This window comes from Pipra filicauda, unplaced genomic scaffold (genome assembly GCF_003945595.2).
Source record: "Pipra filicauda isolate LSUMZ 115617 unplaced genomic scaffold, ASM394559v2 scaffold215_size1667880_pilon, whole genome shotgun sequence".
In the NCBI taxonomy this organism is placed as follows: Eukaryota; Metazoa; Chordata; class Aves; order Passeriformes; family Pipridae; genus Pipra; species Pipra filicauda.
In genome coordinates, this window is record NW_024104327.1 from 852637 (window position 1) to 874609 (window position 21973).

Below are 21973 nucleotides of genomic sequence, written 5' to 3' on the forward strand. Positions count from 1 at the left end.
CTGCATATATGTGTGCACATGTATGTGTGTGCATGTACATGTGCGTGCCCGTGTGTCTGTCTCTGGCTGCACATGTGCACAGGGCTGTGTAGGTGTACGAGGTGTGTGCCTGTATTCCAGATGCCAACACACGTGTGTGTGTCCCAGCATATGTGTGCATGTGTTTGTGCACGTGTGCCTCTGTTTCCCACACATGTGAACATGTGTGGCCGCACATGTGTGTGCGTGTGTGCCTCGGGCTGCACACGTGCACGGGGCTGTGCGCCTACATGTGTCTGTGCTGGTGTGCGTTGGATGCTGGCACACACACGTGTGAGCCCAGGCACGTGTGTGCATGTATGTGTACACGTGTGTGCACACACATCCATGTGAAAGAATGGATGGATGGATGGGTGGATGGAGAGGTGGATATATCGTGGATGGAAGCATGAATGTATGGATGGTGGATGGTGAACGGACGGATGGATAATGGATGGATGGACGGATGGATGGATGGTGGAGGGTGGATGGACGGACGGATGACGGATGGATGGGTGGTGAATGGATGGACAATGGATGAATGGATGGATGGATAAATGAATGGACAAATGGATGGATGGATAGGTTGGGGATGGGCGGATGGTGGATGGATGGGTGGATGAGTGGATGACGGATGAATGGTGGGTGGGCGATGGATGGTGGACGGACGGTGGATGGACAACGGATGGACGGAAGGATGGGTGGATGGATGATGGATGAATGAGTGGATGGACAAACGGACGGATGGCTGATAGCTGGATGGGCGGACGGACGGACGGCAGATGTACAGTCTGACTGACGGACGGACAGACGGACCCCCGGCGTCTGCGCGCGCACGCACCAGCCCCCCTCCTTCCCCCCCTCCTGCGCGCGTGCGCGCCTGCTCTCGCTCTCCTCGCCCCGCCCCCCGCTCCCCATTGGCCGGTTCCCGCGCGGGGGGCGTGTCCCGCCGCGCTCGCCGCTGCCCATTGGCCGCGGGTCCCTTTGTGTGCGGGCGCAGCGCGGCCCCGGCGCAGTCGGCGGCGCGTCCGCGGGGCGGGAAGGGCCGGGCCGCAGCATGGTCCTGGTGCACGTCGGATACCTGGTGCTGCCCGTCTTCGGCTCCGTGCGCAACAGAGGTACCGCTCCCGGCGCCGCGGGGGGGGCGGCGCGGCCCGCAGTCCCGGCAGGACAAAGTGTGGGGGGGTGCCCCTTACCTCCCCCAGCCCCCCAGCTTCCCCCCTTTTCGGGACACCACTCCTCTTTTGGGACACCCCCCCCTCCTCTCCCGCACCCCCTCCCGCCCGCACTTCCCCGTCTCTGCGGTAGATCCATTCTTCCCTCCCCCCTCACCCTCCACATTCTTCTTTTACAAATTTTATTTTTATTTTTTAATTTACCTTCCTCTTGCCCCCCCCCCCCCCACCTTCGCCCCCTCTCGCCGTAGCCACCCAGGCCATCCCAGCGTAGCTGTAGCCGATAACAGCCATTTTTGTACCTCCATCCTGTGTAGTAGCTGAGTTACATTTTGCACTGTAAATTCCTGTTAAGTGGATTTGTTTTGCCGTGGTCGTCGACGCAGAGTCTCTTTGGGGAGGGGTAGTGGGAGGGGGGGGAAGGGGGGCAGACGCCCTCAAATTGCGGCCAAAACCACAATCACAGGACGGGTGAGGTTGTAAGCGACCACACCGGGGTCCTCTGGTCCCACCTCCCTGCTCCAAACCTTCTAAAAAATACGCTAAGTCGGGGAGAGGAAACCCAGCGATTGGCCCCGATTCCCTGAAAATCAGGCTGGAAAAAGAGTTGGGGAGTGGGATCTGTGGTTGAGCGGGAGTTAAAGTGCCCCCCCCGGGAGCTGCTGGCGGGGGGTGCAGCATCCCTGTCCCCGCGGTGACACCTCTGTCCCCGCGGGCATCGCCCCCCGCCCCGTCCGTCCTTCCATCCATCCAGCCACAAGTGTCCTGTCCCGCCAGCACACCCCCAAAACTGGCCAACACCTACCCCCCCACCCCCCCCAAAAAAAAAAAACCCGAACAAAACTGGGCTGCGAAAAAGAGACGACTGGCAAAATGGTTTTCCATTAAACAGGGATAACATTTTTTTCTGCTGTGCTAAATTACTTCCTGTTCTTATTTTGTGGGTAATTTTTTCTGTACCGAATATCCTTTGGTTGTGTATCTCCACCTTTTTTCTTGTACTAAAACTAAAGCATGGTCTGTATTTTTTTACATTACCTAGTTTCTGATGTAAATCTCTCTGTAGAGACATACCCTGCTGAAATGTAATGTGCTGTAGCCTATACATCTGCTCAGTGTACGCTGCTTTTGTTCTGTTGCCCTTCCATAGCATGGTGGGCCTTGCCTTTTTGTATTGTGTGCATGATGACATTGTTACACACGATTCCACTAATACTAATATACGATCTCTCAATAAAGAAACTAGTTTTCCTATATTAACCTAGTGTGCTTTTTCTATTGCTGTTTCCCCATTTATTGTCGTATCCTGCTGTTTAGATTTTTTCCTTGCTTTTCCCCCCCATCGTGAGGTTTGAGTGAGTGGATTTTTTTCCTCCCTCGTAGTGCAGATGTGGGGGGGCTTTTAAATACATTTTTTCCCCCCTCCTATCCCATATCTACCCTCAGCATTAGTCTGTGTGTACATAATCCCCAGCGCACAGTCCGTATTGCTGTTGTGCCGATGCAGAATTCTGTTTTTACCGCAGAATAGCTAAAAAAAAAAAAGTGTACAATCCAATCCCTCATTATTAATCGGGGAAAAAAAAAACCAGATATTTGATGAAGGGTCTGCTGCTTATTCATTCTAGTTACAACATTACACATTCCTTACCAGAACTGATAACCGAAGCGACCTCCGGATGGATGGGGGGAATTGTTTGGGGTTTTTTTTAAACTCTTTGATTAACAAGAGGTGTAAACGAGCCTGGGAGATTAAAAAAAAAAAAAAAAAATCCCTTTAATCTTTAAGCTGTATATTTAAACGTATACATCTCTGCGAGTGCCCTGCCCACCATCTGCCAGGCGAGAAGTTGCCGTGCCTCGGTCCCGCGGCGACTGGCACGCTATAAATATCTTCACTAGACCCCTGCAAGGCAGGGCTCGTAAAAAACGTCCCAGCTGCTAATGTTGTAACTACATTTTTCCTGCTCGAAGCCTCCAGGCCTACCATCTTCTGAATAAACTCGATTTGGTCAAAAAAAAAAAAAAGAATTTAAAAAAGCAAAGTGGGGGGTTGGGAGAAAGTAATGGGGAACCTTAAAATATTTGGAAGCATGGAGGGATGGATAAATTGCGGTCAGCGAGCAGTTTTGCTGCAGCAGCAAAGCGATAATAATAGTGGTCACCTCTCCTTGTTCCTGCACCAGACCCCTCTCCCAGGTCTGCAAAATGGTCCTGTAAAACCTCCCAGCTTTGGCTTGGATGCCACGAGAAACTGAGGGAAGTCAGGGCTCCCAAAGCCAGGAGAGATGGGGCTGGGAAGGGGAGGCGGGGGGGGGGGAAGCATCTTGTCTTTAATTACATTTCCACAGAAGCCGGGGTGGGGGGAGACACAGGATTGGTAATTGGTCTTTAATGGGAGGAAGACAAATTTCAGCAGGTCGGTGGGTTCCCACCGCTAAAAATTTCACGAGGAGCCTCTGGCAAACAAAGCAAAATCCAGTGGCTCCGGCAGCCTGCCCTGCCTTACCCTGCCTTACCCCAGCATCCCTCCCAGAGACGCATCATTTTGCAAGGCCGTGCCTTTCCACCTCCCTCCTAGCTTTATCCTGAGTTTAGTTGGTTTTCTCTATAAACATTTACTTATGATTTCCTTCTCCATATTTCCTTTTCCGTGTACCTCGGTGACTGTTTGGCCATCCTGTCCCCCCACCCTGTATGAGCACCGGCGGGTCGCCCCCCTGCTCCCCCCTGGATGTAGTGTTTGCCGTGGCCCTTTGTTCTCGCTCCATCCTCGCCCCGGGCCAGCGCTGAGCTCCTCCGTGCCTGACACATGTCCCCGTACACATCCCGAGGAGGGAGGCTGTGCTTCTCGCTTGCATGAAGGGAGACATGCATGCCTGTTGGGGCTGATCATTTTCCAATGTGATTTTTTTTTTTTTAATTATTATTTCCCCCACCCTCCCCTTCTTTTTGTTCTCTCTTTCTCCTTTTTTTTTTTTTTTTTTTTTTTTTTTTTTTTTTTTTTTTTTTTTTTTTTTTTTTTTTTTTTTGATTCACACCCCCCCCCCCCACGTAAGACAATGAGATTCGGGTTATGGCGTGGAAAAAAACAAAACAAAACAAAAAAAACCGAAAAAAAACCCCCAAATCCCACTCCCCTCTACCCCACCCCAAACCCCGACAGGGATAAACCCATCTTTTCCAAATGCACCACAGACACCTGCCGGCAGCTGCCCCTTTGTTGGGAGTGGGGAATTCACTGCAGCGAGCGTAATAACCTCCCCCCCAGGTCTCACTCTGCAAATTAGCACTGATACAGAGCAAAACTGCGTGGTCAATGTGCTCTGAGGATGCCTTGGTAATCTAATAATGCAGAAAGCTGCTGGGTTAATGGCAACTTTTAGAGCAATTTATCATCTGCATCATATTTTTGACCTGTCTTGTTAGAAACACATCCTTACAAGAGGAAACATCCCCCCCTCCTCCACCTCCTAGCCTTATTAGTCAGTAACCACCAGGCTTTCATAGCTCATAATCCATCAAACTCATCCACATTTTAATGACTTAATTCCTTTGACACTCTTGAAAAGCCACCTTTCAGTCTTAAAAAAAGCCACCTGGTGCAAAGAAAATGATATATTTTTTTGTTTTAGCATCACGGGCTGAGGAGATCCAAGGCGAGTCACGTGCTGGTGGTGCTGCTGTGGGTGTGGAGGCACATGCAGTGATTTCTGTAAAGCCTAGACGTCTCCCCAGCACCAACCTGTGTCCCTGGGCTCCTTTAAATAACTTCTTTCAGTAACAGGGAGAGGGGTAGCCTCAAACACGGACGAAATGGGCTCTGAGGTTCATTTATCTGAGGGTTGTGTAGAGGTCTCACACACATCTGCGTGCATTTAATGATGCCAAACGGGAGCTGGGCTGATGGGGCTCTCACACGGGGCTTGGGGTGGTGGCACAAACTCCATCGATGGTTTTTTAAGAAAAAAAGAAACAAGTAGTGGTCACATTTTGCTCATACTGGGAATTACCAGCAAAGTCTAAAGAAAGATCTGGCCCCATGGAAGTGTGTGATTTAAGAACCGGTGAGTTGGTGCACGAGTGAGACAGCAAAAGGAGCTGGGGGGTGTTTTGGGGGTTGTCTGCCACAAAACCCAGGAGCTGCTCTGGTTGGAGGGGGTGAAGTGGTGGGGACACAGCCCATCAGTGCTGGGTGTGCCCTGGACAGAGTGTGGGTACCAAATCGGGGGGAGAGATCTGTAGGTGCCAAGACACTGCCATATCCACCTCCAACCTCGGTCCTTGCCGAGTCACCCCGAGTCCTCCTCCGTGACCCCCCTGGAAGGACTGTCCTGGAGTAAGTCTGAGCTTTGTTTTTTGTTGCTGCTTCAAACCCTGCTCATAACCTGGGGAGATTCTCGATAGCTGGAAGGGGAGGATGCAGCACAACTGGGGCTCCCAAACCTGTAGGAGAAACACCCCAAATACCTCGGGGAGCATGTGGGACATCTGAGGCTGGCTCATCTCTCTGCACTGATCAGACAGAGGGTGCTCACAACCTCTGGGGTGGAAGGAGGTGGGAGTATGGCTCTTTCAGGGGTAGTGAGGGCATGAGTATGCCCTCCAGCCCCTTTACATGCTGGTTTAAACCCAAACCGTGCACTGGGGCTGCCTCATGTCTAAACTGGAAGGTTCTTGCCTCTAGAGGTGTTTGAAAAGGGACACAACACTGCAGCAGGTCAGCCAAGAAAAGCTTTTCCCACCCTTAACCTGGGAGCACTTGTTTTGGGAAGCATTAAATAAGTGAGTCAGAAATTCAAGGGGAGACTTTGCAAAAGGCCTTCTCCTGCATCAAATCATCTCTGATATCTGTAACCCCCAAGACCAGAGTTGGTTTGGCAGCTGGGGGAGGTGTGATGGCAGTGCCAATGTTGTGACTCTTGGGCATCTCACGGTATTTGGGTGTTTCTCCCTAAACCTGCAGCTCCTGGAGTCGGGTGGTAGCACGAGGCTTTTCCCTTAAGGGTTTGTACATAAAGTACATCTTCAATTTGCTGCTTGTGGCAAACTTGATCCTCAAAACTCACAAGTCCTCTACAACACTCAGCAGGTTTTTCAGCCAACGTGGTGGTTTGAGAAGGAGAAGGGTGATGAGGCTGCAGTGGGGCCAGAGCAAAGGCTTCAGGAGGGGCAGTGAGAGTTGGGATAAGACCCAGTGGGGAAAATGGTAATTTTCTGCCTTTTTTGGTTCAGTGTGGGGCAATGGAGTGGGTTGGTCTGCAGTTGGGGTTGGCAGAGGGGTTGTGGTTTCCCAAGCAACTCTGCATGGGAACCCATGGGAGATGCACAAATTAAATCCTTGTGTGGTCTTGCCTTACTCCTAAATCTTAGTGAGAAAATCGTGTCTCTTGCAAATGGTTAAATTCTCCCTCTAAAATAATAAAAAAAACCCGCAATCCCTTCTCAGCCAGTGCCACAGATCCTGGTGGTGGCAGGGACTGGGCTCCTGTGCTGGAGAGCTCAGCAGCAGCCAGGATGGAGGGAAAGCAAACCCAGATCTTCTCCATGCCTCCTCACCACCTTTTCTTACCCTTTCTGCTCCTCCTCTGCTCAGTTTTGCAGTCTCCCAGGACCTTTTCTCACACATTTTCCTGCCAGCCGGTCCTTTACATTTCCCAGCCCCAGCTGGATTGGGCTGGTTGGCCCATGCTGTCATGGATCCCTCTTGGTAAGTTCTTAACTGCTGTTGTTTCTGTCCCTCCCTTTAAAGGCTGTAAAATGTGTCTGCAGGAAAGTTGTGTGTGTGCGTGTGTGTGTGTGGCTTGTGGCTCTTTAATGAACATCATCAGTTTGGCTTGAGGGACTAAACCCAGTGGGGTCAGGAGCAAAGAAGTGCTGGAAGCAGTGAAGATGCAGGTCGTGGAGAGAGGTAGTAAGGGGCAGCCCAGTGGGCTGGGAGCCTTTGAGGTGGGGATGTGCCTGTGGGGGACATGTTTGGATGAGGATTTCGGTAGCTGGGGGAAGGATCCGAGTGTCCCTGTCTCTCACACCACATCCCTGTGCTCCTGGCTGCTCACAGTGGCTGCCCTGCCTGGACGTGACACTCCAAGGTGTGGGTGACCCTCAGCTCAGTCTGAGCCATTGGCTGTTGCTGGTTTTCCCCTTTTTCTCCCCCTGAAGGGCTCAAGTGGTGCTGTGGAGCTGTTACTGTGCATCACTCCTCCATGTCTCCCTTCCCAAATGGTACAAGGGGCCCCTAAACGAGGAGAAAACAATGTCCCCCTAAACGAGGAGAAAACCAGTGATGGGCATCTTCTGGGACTTTTTTGAGCAGGACTCTGATGGAACTAGACAGCCCACCAAGCCGTATGTCCATCTCTGGAGCTAAGAACTGCTCTGAAAACCTGCTCTTGTCCTTTTCTCCAGGCTTGGAGGGGTCCCCGAAAGACGTTCAGAAAAAACATCCCTTGGGCATCCATCTCCATGCAGCTTCTCCCCACGCTGGGTTCCTCCAGGGGCGGGTGGGATTGGGAAAGGTCCCCATAGCAAACGTGCCCTTCCCAGCTGTGCTTCCTGTGTGTCTCTGGGGTTCCTCATTCTCTTGGCATCTGACTCTTCCATCAGTTGCACTGATATAGCTCAAGGTACTGATGCATGAGGAGGCACCACTCATGACTGATTGCCCAGGTAGCTTGTTTTCATTATGTTTCTGCTTGAAAACTGGGCATATACAGACAAAAGGAAACTTTCTTCTCCTTTTTGATAGCAGAGGAGGTGCCTGTGTTTGCCTGCGTGCCTTGGGGCAGTGGGGAATGTTTGTGTGGTCCACTCAGGGTTGTCCATTGTCATCTGGGGGAGCTGAGACATAAGTAGTCTCTCCTGTGACCCCCAAATCTCAGTGAGGAGCAACTGGAGTCAGAAAAGATCTGTAGGTTCGTGGTGGAGCTGCCTGGACATGGGATTGGACACCCATCTGGGAAGGTCTGAAAGTGTCTATATGCACATAAAGCCAAAGTAAGTCCTCGGCTTTTAAAAGGGTTGCTTGGCTTTTATACTGCGATAAATAAGAGGAGAACCTAGTTTGAGGTGTGTTTGTATCTAAAAAAAAAAATAATAAAAAAAAATAGTAATTGGCAGCAAACTGGCCACAGTCTAAAGGTAATTTTGCTTGCAGGAGGGTTTGGTGATGCAGTTATCTTTGCAAGACTATCGGCGTGTGTTAATCCCTGGTTTGGCATTTGCAGTTAAACTTGAGCAGGAGCTTTTTAAATCTCAGTCAGAGTCTGAAGGTAATGGGGGTGGTGATGCTTCAGGAGAAGTGTCCATCAAGCCTGGCAGTTTCCACAACCTCCAGGCGGAAAATACCACTCATTTGCCTGTCAGGAAGGGAGCTGTAAATCTCATGCAGATTACCGTGCTCCTTGTTGTGGTTTGCTAAATCCACATTTCTCTTTCTTGTAGCCTGGCCTTTAATATTAATATCTTTAATTTCATTTATAAATTCACTTATCAGCTTTCATTAGTCATCCCGTTAATGATCCCAGGCAAGAAATTTGTCATTTGACGTCAAAAGGCAGATTAAGGGACTTCTAAAGCCTTGGGAAACAGCTTCATGCTGCACTGGAATTATAGTGGTTGGCATATGAGGCTAATACTAGGTATAATTTGCATCTGCTGCTCAGGGGAGGAGTGATTATTTCATATATTTAGCAGAAAACAAGAGCATTTCTTGATCATGAATGGTGTTACATTTCCTGCAAACTCTGCAGTGTTATGAATCACTGGGCTATAAACATCTTGTTTGCTGGCGTGCCTGGTTTTGCATTACCACAATGGGAAGCCCCGGAGGGTCAGATCCTGACAACTCTCCTCCTCCTTGGTAGGGTCTTACTGCACGAGCAGCTAATTGAAATTAAGAGTTTCCCTCAACACTGGGAGCTGGAAGGGACAGGGAGTGGATTAAGTTCTGCTTCGCCAAAATAGAGCGTTCTCTGGTCTCTGCTCTCCCCGGTGGGAGGTGAGGGTGTTTGGTAGGGTTTCTGGATAAGTGTCCTAGGCATGACAATGAGGGGGAAAAACTCACAACATTTGCTCAGAAATAGAGAGAGCAGGGTTGGACTGAAAACAGATGAGATGTGGTGTCCCCAGGCACTGGTCCATTCAGGTCCATCACGATGAGGCTTTACAGATGCTGGGAGCAAGCAGCGTGTTGGAAGAAGCCTTATCTTGTCCAGCTGTTATTTGTGATATCCCGCAAATCTCCTGGGGCTGAGATAAGGAACGAGGACGCTTTCTGCACAGAGATAGCCTGACATTAGTGGGCTTGGGGTTACAAAGATGTTTTTTTAAATAATGAATGCCTCGTTGCATGCAACCCTATAAAAAAGGTCCCCTCCCGTGCTGGCTACCTGTGAAGCCCATTGGCAGCCCCAAACTCCCTCCTGCTCCTCTTTGCAGAGCCTCCTTTGAGATCAAAGGGCTACAGACAGTTCTCCATGGGGCTCAAATGAGAAAATGGTATCCCTTGTGCACCAAAAGAACTTATGAAGCTGGTTTTGCTCAACCCTCGTTGGTTTGAGTGGGAAACATCCTGTGGAGGGATGATCCTGGCTGGACGTGACGTGCCCACCCAGCTGCTCCAGAATTCCCCTCCTCGACAGGACAGAGGGGAGAAAATGAGATGGAAAAGAACTTGTGAGTTGAGATAAAGTCAGTTTAATTAAACAAAAGCAAAGGCTGCAGAGGAAAGTGAGTTATTCTGTACTTCCTATCCTGGGAAGCAGGGATTCAGCACACACTGGGAGAGTCTGGAAGCGGCACAATCTGTTTGTCCTGGACTGGTGGCAAAATTTTGAGATATTCTTGGCCCCACTCAGATAGGCCCCTCAGACGAGAGACATTGAGGGCTGGAGCGTGTGCAGGGAAGGGAACGGAGCTGGGGAAGGGTCTGGAGCAGCAGGAGCATCTGAGGGAGCTGGGGGGGGCTCATCCTGGAGAAAAGGAGGCTCGGGGTGACCTTCTGGCTCTGCAACTCCCTGACAGGAGGGGGGAGCTGGGGGGGATCGGGCTCTGCTGCCAGGGAACAAGGGACAGGATGAGAGGAAACGACCTCAAGTTGCATTGGGAGTGGTGATGGTGTTTAGATTGGATATTGGGAAAATTTCTTCATGGAAAGGGTTGTCCAGAACCTGGCAGAGGCTGCCCAGGGCAGTGTTGGAGTCCCCATCCCTGGTGGGATTTAAAAGCCCTGTGGATGTGGCACTTGGGGACATGGGTTAGTGGTGGCCTTGGCAGTGCTGGGGAATGGTTGGACTTGATAATCAGTAATCTTGGAGGGCTTCTCCAGCTTGATGGATTCCATGATTCTATACCTTCCTGAGCTTATCAAAGCTGCAGCAAAACCCATTGTCCATCCTTAATCTGTTGTTTATCTCTCTAGCTGAGAGATGAAGTAAATTTACCAGTAGTGGCTGGACTCTTTCCTCTGAGGTTATTCCTTCAACCTGTGAGCTGAAAATTATGGTATTGTGCAGGAATTGGGCCTCAAAGCAACAGATGTCCTGTCCCCAGAGCAGCAGGGGGTGCATGGGTGAGTGATGGTTGGTGGGCCAGCAGCTCAGCTGGTGGCACTTCTATTGAACTGAGTTGCCAGGGACTAGAGCTACATTAAAACAGAAATATCTGGTTTTGATGATGATGATTGTTTTCCAGTTCACTGGCTGAAAATTTATTTTCCTGGTTTTATATTGTCCTGGAGTTTTTCAGCAAAATGAGTGGGTGGGGAGAGACTTTTAAATGGTTCATTTGAAGGGAGATGAAATAGGCCACAACCCCAGAAGTGAAATGCTGTCTTATGACAGAAAATGAAACAGCATCAACTGGATGCAGGGCTTAAAACCAATTCATTCCAATTTTTAAGTTGGGTTTTTCATACACAAATGTTTCACCTAGAGATAATTTTTTTCAATATCAGAGAGGTGGATTAGGTGTTTTATACTCTCTTGGGAAGCATGCAATGGTCAGGAATAGACTGCTTCAATTTTCAGTGGAAAGTGCTGTAATCTCTGAGATGAGTCTTGGAAAGACGGTTCCCAGTGCAGGAGGTCACAAAACCATATCAGCCCCTGCCTCTCCTTCCTTCTCACCTCCATTGGCATCAAGGCTGTGTTTCCAGGCTTGGGAGGGCCAGAAGTTGCTCCCAAAACGACAGTGAGAGTGGAAATCTTGAACAGGATGTGCAACCACTGCTTTGCTCCTCACTGGTCTCATTCACCGGAGTTACTCCTGCTCTGCTCCGTGGTGGTCTGGCCTCACCTCGAGTAATGTGTGCAGTATTTGTCACCACAATATGAGAAAGATGTTGAGTCCAAAGGAGGGACACAAGGATGGTGAAGGGCCTTGATTTGAAGCCGTGTGAGGAGCAGCTGAGGGCACTTTATGTGTTCAACTGGAGAAGAGGAGACTGAGGAGAGACCTCACTGCAGTTACAACTTCCTGGGGAGGGGAACAGGAGGGACAGGCACCGATCTCTGCTCTGTGTGACCAGTGACAGGACCCCAGGGAATGGCCTGAAGTTGTGTCAGGGCAGGGTTAGGTTGGATCTCAGGAAAAGGTTCTTTCCCCAGAGGGTGGTCGGGCACTGAACAGGCTCCCCAGGGCAGTGATCACGGCCCCAAGGCTGACAGAGCCCAAGGAGTGTTTGGACAATGCTCTCAGGGACAGGGTGGGATTGCTGAGACTGTGTTGTGCAGGGTCAGGAGCTGGACTGGATGATCCTTGTCCCTTCCAGCTCAGGATATTCTGTGATTGTCCTCCAGCCTGCAGAAGCAAAAAGCAGCTTCTCCATGGCCTTGTTCAATTTGAGCAGGAAAACCTGTCTGGCAAATGTGATTACAAACTGACCAGTGGAAATCCTGGGTGTTTTGCCAGAGGAGACCATAGAAACACCTTGGAGGTAAGGACGTATCATCATCTTGCCCTGGATCATCTGCAAGGAGAATCCTGTATTGCCAGATCCAGATGGCATATGATGCCATGCAGGGTGTGCTGCTTCAGGGTGCAGGGGTGTCCCAGGGAAGGAAAATATTGCCAGGAGGTAGTTACAGGCTTGGAAAAATAGGATATGGACCAAGGGGAAGGAAGGCAAGATCCCTTGGACAGAAAGAAGTTCCTCCTGAAAGGAGCTGGGATGCTATTAGGGAAGCTGAGGTATGTTTGTTAGGTGTCCTGTGTGACTCTGTTCTTCCTGTAGCAAGTGGTTTTGAGCCCCTTTAACAAAATCAAGGCCCAGAGCTCAACAACATTGGGGAAGCTGTTCTTTGGGATATGTTACACTGGCTCATGCATCATCCAGCTTGTGCTGAGCCCCTGTCCTTGTCCTGGGATTCCTTGTCCTGGACTTCCTTATCCACAGTCCAGCATCTCTCCTTGGACCTTTATCTATTAGAAACTGAGTGATAAGGGAGATCTTTTCTGCCTGGGCTGATGTTGGTGCTGGCAGACCCAGCCTTGGGCCCGTCCTCTGGCTCTGCAGAGACACAACTTCTGCTGCTCTTCAACAAATGCTTTATGAGCCTCATTATCTGCTAAGTGAGAAGTCATAGAATCATGGAATACTCTGAGCTGGAAATGACCCACAAGGATCATCCAGTCCAACTCCTGACTCTGCACAGACACCCCAACAATCCCACCTTGTCCCTGAGAGCGTTGTCCAAACAGTCCTTGGGCTCTGTCAGCCTTGGTGCTGTGCCCACTGCCCTGGGGAGCCTGTTCAGTGCCCAACCACCCTCTGGGGAAAGAATCTTTTCCTGAGATCCAACCTAAACCTCCTCCTGGCCAACACCGCTGTTGTTTTTCCCTTCACTTGACTTTTTCACCTTTACCACTCTCTTTTCCCCACCACGTGTTACAATATCTGCTGTGCTTTCCCCTGTGGGTGTGATGGGCTTTTTTGAACTGCTCCTTCTTCACATTCCTTCTCCAAGCACCAAAGTCTTCCTCAAGGTTGGTGCTGGCTCTGGGATTCAAACCTACTGCAAACGCTCAAGATGCTTTAGCACGTCGGTCTGGTGTGTGTTGGTGGAGGGGAGGGTAAGACCCTGCTCCTGTGGGACAGTGTGTCCAGAGCTCCCTGAGAGCTCTGTAGGGGCTGAAGGGATGAGAAGGCTGAAGAGCATATGCTGTCCTCTGGCTGCTGCAGTGGGAGATGGCTGTGATGGATGCTGTAATAATTGGTGTTGGGAACATGAGCTCTATCTCGTAACTGGCTTCAAAGCATGGTCACATTCATTATTTGGCCAGGGGAAAGGAGCATCATGGTGTAGTGCCAAGTGGGCTCTGGTACACATCCCTCATCCAGCTTCACTTCTAGAAACCCCTCCTTTTGTGGGGGGTGGTGGTTTTGATGAAGGCTTTGCAGAAAATACCTGTGCAAAAGGGCTGCTGCTCTTTCATTGTATTGAATACGGAGCACTGGTGCCTCTCCTCTCCCCCAGCTCCATTTTTTGGTGCAATGGCACAACTGGTCACAGCTTTCTGGCCCCACAGTGGGGATGGGGGGGGCAGGAAGGGCCCCTTTTTAATAACCTAATGACCTGCAATTTAAGTGGAAAACAGGGGTGGATGTGCTTTGCAGAAAGGCAGCTCACTGGCAGCATCCCTTGGAGGGGAGGTGCATCCAGGCCAGCACAAGAGCCAAAGGGCATCAAGGAGGTACCAGGGCCAGGCAGGAGGGTTGTGCAGGGGAGGAGGGATGTACCAGGGCAGCCAACAACAATCCCTAATTGGAGCTACCACCTCTGCAGGGGACTTTGGGGAGTCCTCTCTGAGAGCAGCCTGTTGGAGGTAAGTTTCATGGAGCAGGTGGGTGTGCAGAGTTGGCACCCTGCCCACTGAGCTGAAACGCTCCTCTCCAGTCCATGAATAGTCCCAGATCCTGCTTGCTATTGGGTTGGTGTTTTTTTTTTTTCAGAGTAAAGAACAAGCCCATTTCTAATGATGCCATGACGTGCACACTTTCGCGTCATGCCAGGGAGCTGGAGCTTTGAGAAAGCCAACAAATAAAATGAGACTTTGTGATTAAAAAAAAAAAAAAGAAAAAAGAGGGATAAAAGCCCAGAACACAACAGTGTGGTGAAAATGCGAAGTGTTTTCCAAGGTTCAGCCATCAGAAAGCCAATGAAAAGTGCTTTGTTTTATCAATGCCTGTGGTGAGGGATCAGCTCCCCACATCTCCTGAGTTCGGGGTTGGCTGAAGTGCAATCCATCAGCTCCAGGAGCTGCTTTCTCTGTGTGTCACTGCGTACCACCTCCCATGGGGAGAAAGGTGGCTCTCTCCAAAGGGCAGGGCTTAAAACTACTGGCAGATTTGCATCTGTGGGAGAGATTTTAGCTGAGCTTTGTTGTGGAAGTGCTGGGTGATGGTGGAGGAGGGAGGGCAACAGAGGGAAGCTAGGGAAGCTAGGTGATGGACCAGAAAGTCAAGCAAAAGCAGCAACACAGAGACAGATCCCACGCTGTGGGCTGGAGCTGCTTGTCAGTGCAGGTTGGAGATGGTTGGGAGAACTGTGAGTCTCCACTTCCAAGTTGGGCAGGGGGTGGCTGTTGGCTGTTTTCCACAATATTAAGAGGAAAGGGGACCTTTGTCAAATCTGCTGGGCTGCTCTGCAGGGCTGGGCACCTGGGTTGAATGAACCACCTCTTGTCATTGAGAAAATGGGGCACTCAGGAGCGTGGCTGAACACACGGGGTCCCAGGAGGAAGTCTGCCATCTGTACAGCTTCTGTTGTTTCTGTAAAAAACAGGGATGATCCCACTGTAAAATCATAGAATTGTAGCTTAAAGGTTCGAAAAGCCCTCTGAGATCACCGAGTCCAGCGCTGCCAAATCCACCACTAACCCATGTCCCCCTCCACACCTTTCTTGAACACTTCCAGGGATAGTGATTCCATCACTCTCCAGGGAAGCCTGTTCCAATGCCTGACCTGAAAATTTCTTCTTTCAGTGAGGAAACATTTTCTTAATATCCAATCTAAACCTCCCCTGGCACAACTTGTGGCCATTTGCTATTGTCCTGAATGGACAAAAAAGTCAGGAATTAGGATTTTACCCACCAGCTTCCTGTGTGAGGATATTCAGGGGTTGGGGGCAGCCTGCAAGCACCTCTTTCAGGACTAGATGTTTGCAGACCTGCCAAATCTTGGACAATTTCTGAGCCAGCCTGCACTTCCTAGTGGAGCTCAGATTGGTTTGCTTGGTCAAAATGGTTCTCCTGAAAGGAGGAGCAGGGTTAGATGCTTTGTAGTCCATCTTTCTCACAAGCACCAGAGAAATTTTAGAAATGCAGCGTGTGGCTTGTCTGATGTTCTAGAGGCGCCAGCCTTTAATTAACATGGCTGAGAAGTTTGGGTCCCAACTTTAATCCCTTTTTGTTTGTAACTGGGAGCTCTGAGGAGTCAACAGATTTTGCGGCTTGAACAGATGTCACTTTTTTTCCCCAGAGCTGGGTTAAATCTGAAACACCCCCTCTGTAATTGCTGCTTCTCTCTCTTCTACTTGATATCTGCCAGAACCTCCATCCAAAGGGTATTACATGGGTTAGTGTTGTTTGTGCTGTATTGTTTCCACCCAGGCAGAAGTCTTCTGGGTGGAAGTTAGCTCTGGTAAAAAAACCTTGTAATAGTTTTCTGCTCTCTCTAAAGGTTCAGTTACATTTTGAACTGGCAATATAAAGGGGAAATGCACATCTAGGGTTATTTTCATTCCAGTTTTTGAGCTGTCCCACCTGTCCCAGAAGATGCTGGGTAGGAAGAACATTATTAGGAAGAAGTTTTTCATAATGCGGGTGGTGAGACCCTGGCACAGGTTGCCCAGAGAAGCTGTGGCTGCCCCATCCTTGGAAGTGTTCAAGGCCAGGTTGGATGGAGCTTGGACCAACCTGGGATAATGGAAGGTGTCCCTGCCCATGGCAGGGGGGTGGAACGAGATGAGCTTTACATTTCCCTCCCAGCCCAAACCATTCTGTCATTTTATGATTCCAAACCATGTGTCTGGTTCAAGGCCCAACACCTGAAGCAGAAACTGGCTCTTCCCAAAGTGCTGGACGTGCTCCCGCTTACCCAACATCCACATGTTCAGGTGGGCAGTGGGCACAACATGCTGACCCCCAGCTTTGCAGATCCCCACTCGGACCCCTCTGGTCTTCCCTAAGGTTGAGTAAGAGCTTTTGATCTCCCACCTCCATTTCTCCATTTGGACAATGCACCAGTGCCTGTCTTGCAGGCCGCTGGGTGTAAAATTCAGGGAACAGGGAAAATGCAGATGATTCTGCTCCTTTGCAGGTAAAATTTGTGGGAAAATGTAAATGTGGATAAGGAAAAGTGGATTTCTGGTTCTTATCCTCCTTTCTGTGATCACTCTTGAGAAAATGTGTTTCAGGAGGTGCCTGAAGAACTGTACTTAGCCATATCAACTTGGTTGGACGTCTTTGTTTTCTTCAGGAAACAGATTTGAAAATTACACAGAAAGCTGACAAAGCTGAGATTTTTGGATGAAAACCAAAAACCTCAGTCCTTTCTTAGTGCCACAGACACGAATATATATTATTTTTTAAGTGATGGTTTTAACATTATTTGGTTTAAATCCGAGGGGTAGCGATTTCCCAAGGTCACCCACTACAGCAGTGGGAAGAGTGACTCAGGCCCCCATCTCCTCCATGAAACCTGCTTAAAAATAATGATCTGGGGGAAATCCTGCCTGCTGACACTGTCTGCATTACTTCCCTATCTAGCTGCTCTGATCAGTATTTTTTCTTTTCCCGTGTAGCTGATAGATCTTGACTTTTTGAGTCCAATAGCAACCTTTTCCAATGCCACCTGATACGGGGACGTGGAAATTTGTGGCCACTTCTCCATAGCAAGGGATCTGTCGAAGTAAATCAGATCTGGAGTCACTGAGAGGGAATTAATGTGAGATGCCTTGATGTTAGTTTTACAGTCACTTTAATAGGCATAACTACACTATTAAACTGAGCTGCCTGTATTTAGCTCTTATTTGTACTTGAGTGAAATAAATATTTTCCTTTAGGAAGGGTGAATTTTACAGAGTAGCAGAGCTATTATAAACCTCCCAAACGCCTCAGTGGTAACGATGTGACAGCTTACAGCCTGAAACCCAGACTCCTTATGCTGTGGTAGTGCCTTAAAGTCCTGTTTCACCCTCTTCCTCTTCTTCACCCCAATTACTGTTCCAAAATATCTCTGAAACAATGATGTTGGGCACAGACCTTGGGTAGTCACACAACTAGAATGGACATCTGGCTTCAACAGAGCAACTCTTGATTCAGCACAAGTCAGCTGCTTCTCAACATTGTTGTGTTACGTGGTGGAGAACACCCTCACCCTGATACCCCAACGGGGTTTTGATAAATTGAGGATCACAGGCTGTTTTGGGTTGAAAGGGACCAAAAGTCCTCTAGTTCCAGCCTCCCACCTTCCACTATCCCAGGTTGCTCCAAACCCCATCCAGCCTGGCCTTGAACACTTCCAGGGATGGGGCAGCCACAGCTTCTCTGGGCAACCTGTACCAGGGCCTCACCACCCTCTGAGATGAGGGTCTGTGAGAAGTTTTATCCTGCTCTGGTACAGACACAAGCTGGCTGCACCCTTAGGTTTGGGTTAATTGTGCTTAAGAGTTGGAAAGGCATTTTCTGAGGTTTTTGTAGATCTCCTTTGCCCATGGATGACAGCAGCCATCCCGCTGTGCTGGGGAGAGAAGCTGCAGGTGTGCTTGGCCACAGGGCTGTGCTGCGATGGGTCAGGAAGGTGTCAGGATGGTGATGGGGAAGACACCTCCATTCCCTATTTCTTTGCCAGCTCCTCCTTCCCAGCCAGTGCAGAGCCCGAGGGTGGGAGGTGGGTGTCCCACTGCTGGTGGACCCAATAGGTCTGACTGGGGGGGACTTATCCTGACCCATGTCCATGGGTCCAGCAACAGGGAGGCATCTTGTAGCATCTTTAAATCCTTTGAACCCTCTTTGTGGCAGGCAGTGTGATGAAAACCCTTTAACCTTGTTCACAAAGTGAGGGCAGAATACATGGCTGGGGGTGAAGGCTCAAAACTGAGGCAGAGCAACACTGCTGAAATCTATTTCTTGCTTTTGGGGATTTTTTGTAGGATTTTTTGTGCATTTTTTTCCTCTTTCCTTTTGGCTCTATCTCTCAAATTGCAGCTCATGCAGATTTGTCACAGGTCAGGAAAACTTAAGCCATGATTTGCAGAAGATGAATGGACTTTTAAAATCAATTTTGTGGTCTCCAGTGTCAGTGGGGTGCCAATCACCACAGGCTGGCACTGCCCAGTTCCTCTGCTGATATCATTAGGAGGTGAGGGTAGCATTCATTTCAGGGAGGCTGAGCCTTGCCACCTGCTAATGGAATTGAGCTACCTGACCTTAATGTGTGACTGATATTTAATTTGAAACTTCTGTGGACACCAGCAGGCTGTAACACAAACAATACAGGCCCAGCAATGCAAAGCCTTAGCCCCGAGAAGGGAGCAAAATAAATTAAATTTGGTAATTCGTAAAAATCCTTGGGGCCTAGAGGTCAAACATGGAACTGAAAAAAAGTGTACTTTTCTTTCCACTTGATGACCACACAGGCTTCTGGTAGGATCTTGTGTGCTGCAGGGGATAGTGTGGCACAGTCTGTTTGTCCCGGACTGGTGGCAAATTTTGAGATGCTCTTGGGACCACTTAGATAAACCCCTCAGACAAGAGAGACACTGAGGGGCTGGAGCGTGTGCAGGGAAGGGAACGGAGCTGGGGAAGGGTCTGGAGCAGCAGGAGCATCTGAGGGAGCTGGGGGGGCTCATTCTGGAGAAAAGGAGGCTCAGGGGGGACCTTCTGGCTCTGCAACTCCCTGACAGGAGGGGGGAGCTGGGGAGGATAGGGCTCTGCTCCCAGGGAACAAGGGAGAGGATGAGAAGAAACAGCCTCAAGTTGCAACCAGGCAGGTTTAGATTAGATATTGGAAAAATTTCTTCATGGATAGTGGAAAAACTTCTTCATGGAAAGGGTTGTCCAGAACCTGGCAGAGGCTGCCCAGGGCAGTGTTGGAGTCCTCATCCCTGGAAGGATTTAAAAGCCATGTGGATGTGGCACTTGGGGACATGCATTAGTGGTGGCCTTGGCAGTGCTGGGGAAATGGTTGGACTCTGATCTCGGAGGCCTTTTCCAACCTCAATAATTCAGTGATTCTACCTCCAGCCTCCTAACCATCACCATCACCCTCCTGGTCTCCTTTGCCTCTCTGAGTTGCACAGGCTCTGTATTCCCCAGACCCTCACCCAGGGGGGTCTCTCCTGCCATCACCCCATGGCATCCTTCCTTGCAGGTGTGTTACCTGCAGCAATTGGGCTCCCTGTGGTCCCCATCTGGCCCCAGGATAGTCACCTGCTGAAAATCCATGGGAGCCCAGAGTGGATGTGGTCACTCCTCATCCTTGGTGCTCAGTTGCAGACTTTGTTCCACTGGAACTGCAAGCAGCAAGTTGATTGGATGTGGCATCCCAGGGAGCTGGAGAGCTTGCACTGGTCTGGGAGGTTGTCCACAGTTGAGAACATCTGTGCAGCTGGGTCACAAACTAGGCTGGGTGGAGGACATTTCCCTCCCTTCCTGTGGGATTTTCAAGAGTGTGGGAAGACACACAAACCTCTGCCTTTGGCTCAGGGCTTTGGGTTCTGTCTAGGACCCAGCACTGACAAGTTTCTACCCTGTGAGTGCTGAAGATAGCAGGTATGAGTAGGTGTCCAGACTGGAACCACAGCCAGGTTATTGCCCACTCCCCTCTCCACATGAGCCTCACTTAGCCCCTTTGAGCAGCAGGGCAGGCATGGGGTCCTTGCCAGAACAAAATAAAAACAGTGAATGAGCCATCCCAGCTGTTTGGCAGGGAAAAGCATGGTCCCTTCTCAGTCTGTAGCAGATGAAGGTGTCTCTCTGGGGCCAGGAGGAAGCTCTGGGCTGGCGCAGCACCAGATAAAATATTCCTGATATCTTATTTGGACATTAGGAAAAATTTTTTCGCTGATAGGGCTGTCCAGCCCTGGAAGAGGCTGCCCAAAGAAGTGGTGGAGTCGCCATGCCTGAAAATGTTAAAAAAAAACATGTGGATATGGCACTTAGGGACATGGTTTAGTGGTGGGTTTGGCAATGCTGGAGGAATGGCTGGACTTGATGATCTCAGAAGGCTTTTCCAACCTAAACAATTCTGTGATCCTATAAAAGATCAAATTGCAATCGCCTAAAAGCCTCCTGAAATCTAGGGCCATGACCTCATAGAAGGTGTCATCCTTTGGGAAGGAAATGTCTCCACTCCCTAGGAAGCAGGAGTGACACACACGTCCAAAGCTGAGCTATCCTACAGTCAATGTGCTGCCCGTCTCCCCGGGGCTGACCCACTGCCTTCCAGGATGCTCATTCCCACTCCTGGTTGTGCACATCCACGGTTTGCAGGGCCGAAAACTGCCTACTGCTGGGAAAAAAAAGGTGCACATGAGCACAGAAACAGCTAATTTGGGTGTGCCGTGGTTTGCTGTGGCAGGAAAAGTCTGCTTGAAGGCCCTGCAGAGGAACCAAAATCAAACAAATTTCAGATGGTCTCGCAAGTGAAGCTGAAAGGTCACAACAGTATCAAGCTGGAGGTTGCGTGTGGTGCTGCAAGCCTCTGCTAAATATCAGCCAAAGATTAGTCCATCCTCTCCGAAAGGCCAAGAGATATATGTGCTCCGAGCCCCTTCTGCCACACGTTCAGACCCACGGCATCTAAAAATGGCACGAGCCCCTATGGAAGAGGGACACAACCTCGGGAACAGCAAATTCCAGGGAAAATGTCAGGCCGGCGAGGTGTGTGAAAATGAATTTGGAAACGCCTTAGGTTTTTTGGTTTGTTTCTTTTTTTTTTTTTTTTTTTTTTTTTCCAAAAGGCGCTTGTAGATCATGTGGCTAGTGCTAATTAATTTGGCGTTTTGCCGAGCATTGTCATGGCAGTTTAATCAGCAGCTGTGAAACGGAGCGTTGTCCGTCTGCCAGCCTCCCATCCCGGCTCCTGGGGATGGCAAGGGACATCTCTCCGTTAGATACATCAACACATCCCGCATTTGTTTGAAAATCTGGTCTTTTAAAGGCTTCATCTGACATCAAAGTTGTCAGTGCAGGAACTGTGCCGTGCAGGAATTTCATCTGGGGAAAGCAGTGTCAGAGCATCAGCGTAACTGGGGGGTCAGGCATTTCTGGAAGAGCTCAGCAGGGCTTCAGGCTTCTCCCCAAGGCCACCAACCTTCTCCTAATTGAATTGTTCTAATTGCCTGGCAAATCCCTTGGCTCTGACATGGATAGATGGTCTAACTGGGTTCACTCATTCTACCCCAGTCCAATTTCTGGTGTCTGACACTTGGTCTCCCGCAACCTCCAGAGATCCAAGACCAGGAATCTGAGGAGAAGGGGAACCTATTAAACACAGTAAAAGCCCGTATGAGAAACCCTGCAAACATGAATTAACCCACTGGCACGAGAGGAATCTCCTCTCGTGTTTGGTGGGTAGTGACTGGTCCTGAAAACTTGTGGGTGGATGCATCAGTTAAGTTCAGAAGTGCCTGGTGCCCCGTTTGGAGAAAGCCCTAGACACACAGGATTTCTCTGCCACAGCATCTCACCTTCCTCCCACCGGGTGACAGCTCAGGGACTCCAGTCGTTTCCACTATTTGTATTTACAAGGCACTTAACTAGCCCTATAAACAGC

The 21973-nt window shown here is 49.8% G+C and overlaps 1 protein-coding gene across 3 annotated transcripts in view; it reads left to right on the forward strand.

Moving 5' to 3' along the window:
• Positions 1-21973, forward strand: part of RNF165 (ring finger protein 165) — a 49504-nt gene that overhangs the window by 1036 nt on the left and 26495 nt on the right. For 2 of the 3 annotated variants that reach the window (XM_027720010.2, XM_027720011.2), the window contains exon 1: positions 1065-1136. The exons of the other annotated variant lie outside the window; for it this stretch is intronic. In XM_027720010.2, the coding sequence (XP_027575811.1) occupies positions 1076-1136 (61 nt within the window). In that variant the 5' untranslated portion in view covers positions 1065-1075. Of the gene's footprint in view, positions 1-1064; positions 1137-21973 lie in introns of those variants that run through there. 3 annotated transcript variants of the gene reach the window in all.